The sequence below is a fragment of the Callorhinus ursinus genome, unplaced genomic scaffold (assembly GCF_003265705.2).
Source record: "Callorhinus ursinus isolate GAN/ISIS: 27379988/994484 unplaced genomic scaffold, GSC_fseal_2.0 scaffold27, whole genome shotgun sequence".
Lineage (NCBI taxonomy): Eukaryota > Metazoa > Chordata > Mammalia > Carnivora > Otariidae > Callorhinus > Callorhinus ursinus.
The window spans coordinates 9,242,178-9,248,429 of record NW_027397089.1 but is presented as its reverse complement, the minus strand read 5'-3'; the positions used below and the strand labels follow the sequence as shown (position 1 = coordinate 9,248,429).

Here is a 6,252-nt window from a genome sequence, read left to right as displayed (position 1 = left end):
CTAGATTTAAATCATATCTTTGCAAATAAGTGTCATTTCTCTCTTTTTTTCCTGCAGTACCAAAAATATTTGACATTTCCTTATGAAGCTGTCTAATCAATCCTCAAAGTTCTAACTGCATAAACATCTTGCCAAGGCCACCAATGCCCTCAGAATCTACCTCAATGCAGTCAAAGTGTTCTTGAAGACATCGTACAGCACAGTCCCTTAACAGGGCATCTTAACCTGTTCCAGATTCCACAGCGAGAGACTCAGAGAAAGTTCTGGGAAATTTTTCAGAGCTGATTAAAAAAATGATATGATCTGCAGACCCAGAATAAAAGCTAAGGGATTAGGACTGCTTAACCTGGGATAACAAGTCTAAGAAATAAACTAACAACATAAGTCTATTTCAAAGACAGGTGATATATTTATTTCCATCTCCACTGATGTTGCAGTTAACATATATATTCAGATTATGTGTAAAATACGTTCATAATTACAATCTGGAAGTGAGTTAACAAGGACAGTGATGTGCCATCCCCTCCTGCAGGTCTTTAGGATTAAATAAATCCTTATCTGCTTGAGATAATTTGAGTATAGCGCTGCCAGAAGGCAGTAGGAAATATTATGTGACCTCTCAAGGTCTCTTGCAGGCCTTTATTCTATTATTTTGCTGTTGGCCTTTACTTTGGCAATTTTTCATGAATTAAAAAAGTTTAAAAAATTATTTAGTAATCAATTTGTAATAAAAGCAATTCTAACATTTCTTTGAGTAAATTAAAAGAGGGCTGCAAAGCAAAGGTAGGGATTGATAGTGGTACCCTTATGTAGCACCTGATACAGATACAGATATAAAATACACAAAGAATGAGATTTTAAAATGTATCAGTAGCTAGCTATAGGTTCTCCCCTACTTCAATGTGAAAATGGAAAATGCTACTAATTAAGTGTTTTTTTATTTTTTTTTTAAGATTTTATTTATTTATTTGACAGAGAGCCAGCTAGAGAGGGAACACAAGCAGGGGGAGTGGGAGAGGGAGAAGCAGGCTTCCCGTGGAGCAGGGAGCCCAATGCAGGACTCGATCCCAGGACCCTGGGATCATGACCTGAGCCGAAGGCAGATGCTTAACGACTGAGCCACCCAGGTGCCCCTAAGTGGTTTTTTTAAAAACCAACCACCAAATGATTACATTTTACCAGTACAATTCAACTATAACCTGTATGTGACATTAAAATGGCAAAAAAGGGGAGCCTGGGTGGCTGAGATGGTTAAGCGTCTGCCTTCAGCTCAGGTCATGATCCCAGGGTCCTGGGATGGAGCCCCACTTCCCACTTTCGGCTCCTGGCTCAGCAGGGAGCCTGCTTCTCCCTCTCCCTCTGCCTCTCCCCCTGCTCATACTCCCTCTCTATCTCTGTGTCTCGAATGAATAAATAAAATCATTTAAAAATAAAATAAAATAGCAAAAAAACCCATAAAAATAGCCATTTTTTTTATGACTGTTTGAATTTGGAAGATGTAAATTCACATTTTTACCCTCTCACCGAACTCTGAAATACACTTAAAATTAAAAAACACATATACTAACATAGAACGAACATTATACATCTTAATATTCTCTAGAGAGAAGGGCTCTCCAAATCTCTGGTTGTATATATAACTTCAGAATGAAGCCATGGAACCCAAGTACATTTCGGAAAACTTGGTAAAATCATTTTCAGTATAACTGCCTTGTAATGAGTAGTCACAAAAAATGATCAGAGAAACCTCCTTTTTGTACCCAAAGAATGGGCCTGCACAAATCAATATGCATATTAAAATAAAATTTACCTCTATTGTAGGATCATATTCATCCACAAAGTGATTCTGAATTAGCTGTATCGTCAAGGCACTCTTGCCTACGCCACCAGCTCCAACTACCACAAGTTTATATTCAGTCATTTTCAGCAGGCCTTATAATAAAAATAATGAAAATGTGACTAAATTAGAACATGTGGTTAATATAAATTAGAACATGAGGTTAATATAACCCACTCTATCAATACCTTTTAACACAAATTCACCCTTATATAAAAAAATTATTTCAAAATGCTTCACCAAATTCAGTGATGAAAACTTCACTTGACTACAGATGAGTATTGTAATGAATTGCACTTCGTTTACAAACTCTCCCATCAACATTTGAGAAAAATGCATTCAGAGTACAAAGTTCTTTTATCTTATATTCAGGTTGTTCTATCTAAACAGCCAGTCTGCTGTTCTGTAGCAGTTAATGGCTCTCAAAGGAACATGCCATGACTTCACTCAGTAGAAGAGCCTATACCCTGTGGACACACCCACACAAAACTTGTTGACAGCTACCTCTACAGTATTCCTAGTTGACTCTGGCCCCTAAGAGTTACAAGTGGATACGCTGAGTGCCTTTGTCAGAGCCAACAGCTATAGAAAACTTTTTAAAAGCATCATCACAGCAGTTCTCCTGGAGTTAACAAGAGTCAGATGGGGGGCAAAGGGAAGACTGACAAATAAAGCTGGATTGTGTAGTGGGGAAATAAAAATTGAGACACCAAAGCAGATCTGATAACATTTCAATCTGTAAAATATCTGCTGGTGAAAATAATGGTGTATAAAAACTAAGAGAATTTTAAGAATTTTGAACTATTCAGTATGGGTGACTTCATCATCTGTCACAATATATAATCCTATATTAGTGCTGAGAAAAGCACTTTGCACCAGAAAAATTTAAGTATATAAAATTTAAAGATAAGCACTGCTTTTAATGAGAGGAATTTTAAAAGCTGTAAGTGAATACTTCTCAGCGACTTTTACTCTCTGCTTCTTGTACATAGTCTCTCAACAACTGAAATAAATATTGGCAACTTATAAGGTTGACAGCTCAAGACAGAAAATATTTTTTAATCAGCTGTTTCAAACTTTTTGAAATAAAGTGAATTTATTTAATTTTATCTTCTTCCCCCCCAATAACTACATTATTAAAAATAAGGATTGAACTGCAGAAAGAATGGCAGTAAATGCACAATAATTACAGGATAAGTCATTCTAAATTAATGAATGTGCAAATATAAACACTATAGTGCATGCAGTATTATATTAACTGAAGACCAAGAATTATCCAAATAAGCCCCCACAAAGAAAGTTCCAAATGATATCATACTAACCATTACTTCCTTACACTATTCCTGAGTCTTCTCACAAAGAACAGTTAGGCTAGACAACTGTTGTATCAAAGACTATTATATTACAGCCCCCTGGCCTATTTTGTGCCACCCAGCCTTATTTGCTAGGCCACCTTGCGAGCCTCTCCCAAGCATTTATCTTATCCTGTTCGCTCCCGCTTTTTTATTCCAAATACAGGCAATAGGAAATGGGGAACAATGAGGAGAATCACACCAAAATGTACTCTAGCTCCCTGCCTATCCCACCCCCTAAAACAATTTGGGTAGCCTAGAACAGTAGTTATCAAACTGTGGTCCAAGTATCCAGCAGCATTCCTAAAACTTTTGGGGGGTCCAAGAGGCCAAAACCAATAATACTAATACCATTACTACTGCAATGTTATTTACCCTTTCCACTCTTATTCGTTAACAAGTGTAGTTTTCCAGATGTGATCACAATAGAGTGCAGAAGCAGACACGCAGATGTCTTCTATTAAGCAATATAGTTAAAGAGATTAGCAAAAATGTGAAACAATGCCACTATTCTAATTTTTGTTTGTTTTGAAAAAGTCTTCATAAAAATGCTATTATGTTCCCAAGTAATAGGCTTATTATTTCTATTTTTAAATGAATTAATTTTGTAAATTCTCGGTTTTAATTTGTATTATGGTACTTATTGACATACCCCATATAGGGATCTTCAATAATTTTCAAGAGTATAAGGTGTCCTTGCAGCTAAAAAGTTTGCTAGCCTAGGAGATACAGTGAACAAGATAAGAGATTAGAGCTTAACTGTGTAAGTGCTGAGAAACACACACCTTCTGGTCTACCTGTTTACGCAGCTGTTCTTTCTGGAAAAAAAAAAAAAATCCCTGAATTATTTTAGAAACCAAGTAATATTTAAATCCACTGGAGAGAACTGGGTTCCCAAGGAGACTTACTGAAAATCATAGGCCAGAAAGAGCCCCCTCACCCAAAGCTAAGACAGCTACGGAGGGGTAAAGTGGGACTAGAACCCAACATTTTGTTAAGGGAAAAGGAAAACCACTTTTGTCATAAAACTGAATTATCCTCTCATCTACGGTCTCTAAAAATCAAGTATGCCTGAGGATGGCTACAGTCTCAAAGTAAACAGTATACTGGTATCAACCATATTTGATGTCTATAGTCTATCTCATGGTCGAGTCAGCATTTTGGACCTTAGTCACCTAAAGTGACATCACTCATATGGTTGATTCTGAGATGATGATTAGGAACAGAATTTTTCCCTTTGTAATTTCTTTTTCAACCATTACAAATAACACATATATTGTATAAAAACTAGAAAATACCTTTCTGTTTTAACCCTTGTTTTGATAAATGTCAAGATTTAAAAATGCTAGCTTAGGACTTCAACTAAAGCATGTACATGCCTAAGAGTATTTCAGGCAGTTGGCTGGAAGATTGCTACAATTAACTCCTCTTGCAAGTCAGTTTGAAAAAAAAAAAATGCGCGCTATTTAGGAGTACTGTAATAACTCTTGGGACGGCGGTCAAATTTGTAAGGATAAAGGTAATATACAAGAGATAGGGGAAAGGACAAGAACTGGCAAATTAAACTTTAAGTACGATTTTAGCTATTGCTGTCTACACTCAACTAGCAAGGAAAAAGCCCTGATTCTGCTCTGCGGGTTTTCTGTTTTAACTTGACAAAGCAAAACAGACCTTCTGGGATTAACTTTTTCCTTTTCACTAAGTCACAGGCTTTACGTTGTAGGGTGTTGGCCACCTGTTCTTCCACCACCATCTCTACCTCCACCTCCTCCTTTGTGGCCACAGCAATGTCACAGCCCATACATGGGGGAGGGGAGCAGTCAGGAACTCGGCTGCAGATGCATTTTTTCCAAACACAATAACCACAAACAGTGGTCTCTAAGCACTTTCTTAGGCTCTTCCAAAACGTGACCTCTCCTATTACTCATATACCCCCTGCACACTGGAAGGGACCACTATCCGTCGTCCAGTCTGCGCTCGAGGGAGAAGTTTATACCTTCGTCCTAGAGATGCTAGATGCAGCAGAGAAGGCAGTAACCGAGGCAGCAGAGGGCTGGGAAGGGAGGAAGAGGTGTGGGAGCGAAGGGAGAGAGGGAGAGGGAGAGAGAGAGAGAGAGAGAGAGAGAGAGAGAGAGAGAGAGAGAGAGAGAGAATGAGAGAGAGAGAAGGACGACGAGGGGGAGGGGAGATCGGAGCGCATCGGGAGTAACCTCCACCGCACCCGACCGCCCCGAGGGGCAGCCCGCCCAGCCCGCGAGTTTCTCCCCGGCCGCCTCCAGCCGAGGCTCTCGGGGAGGAGGAAGGAAGGGGTTCCCCGTCCAGGAAGCAGCACAAGCGGCGGCCGCCTCTAGCCTCACCCTCCTCAGCCCCGCACCGCCCATTCCTCATTCCCCGCGTCGCCGCGTCCCCGCGCCTCCCCCTGCAGACACCCCCACCCGGTCCGCTCGCCCGCTGGGGCTCAGCGCCCGCGCCCCCTCCCCGCCCCTCCAGGGACCCCTAATTCATTCACTCGCCGCCGGCCCCACCCGGCGCCGGCGAGGAGGGTCGGGACCGGGGCAGGGGCCCAGGAAGGGTGGTCCGCTCCGTACCTCTCTCCCGCACCTGGGAGCCGCCGAGCCTCTGGCCCCCGCCGCCGCCTTCAGTGCCTGCGCCGCGCTCGCTCCCAGTCCGAAATGGCGGGGGCCGGGAGTACTGGCCGGGCAGCCGCCACCGCCGCCGCCGCCACCGCCGCCGCCGCTGTGCCTCCGCCGCCGCGGCCGCCGCCTAGGGAAATCGAGCTCCGAGCACACCGATGAGTTCGGGGCCGGGCGGCCGCAGAGGGCAGAGCTATCGATGCGCGCGGCGCTCGATTCCTCTCCAGACCCGCGTGCGGGGAGGGAGCGGCTGAGGGCGGTGTGGGAAGAGGGAAGAGAGGGAAGCCTTGCGAGCGCCGCCGGGGAGAAGGAGGGGGCCGGGCCCGGCCAGCGGAGGAGGAGCGGGGCCCGGGCCGGCGGGGGAAGGGGGTGGCGGGCGGCGAAGGGTGGGGGAGCCGGGCCGGCAGAGCAGGGGGTTCTGGGCGGCGCC

The 6,252-nt window shown here is 43.4% G+C and overlaps 1 protein-coding gene across 4 annotated transcripts in view; it reads right to left on the bottom strand.

The window, feature by feature from the left end:
• KRAS (KRAS proto-oncogene, GTPase) overlaps window positions 1–5,971 on the bottom strand; it is a 38,047-nt gene extending 32,076 nt beyond the window's left edge. The window contains exons 1-3 of one of the 4 annotated variants that reach the window (XM_073877841.1): window positions 5,778–5,971; window positions 3,950–4,007; window positions 1,811–1,932 (exon numbers count right to left, since the gene is read on the bottom strand). In XM_073877841.1, coding sequence (XP_073733942.1) covers window positions 1,811–1,921 — 111 coding nt within the window. In that variant the 5' untranslated portion in view covers window positions 1,922–1,932; window positions 3,950–4,007; window positions 5,778–5,971. The remainder of the gene's footprint in view (window positions 1–1,810; window positions 1,933–3,949; window positions 4,008–5,777) is intronic. The other 3 variants (XM_025879703.2, XM_073877840.1, XM_025879704.2) reach the window with 3 other exon arrangements.
• Window positions 5,972–6,252: the final 281 nt, after the last annotated feature.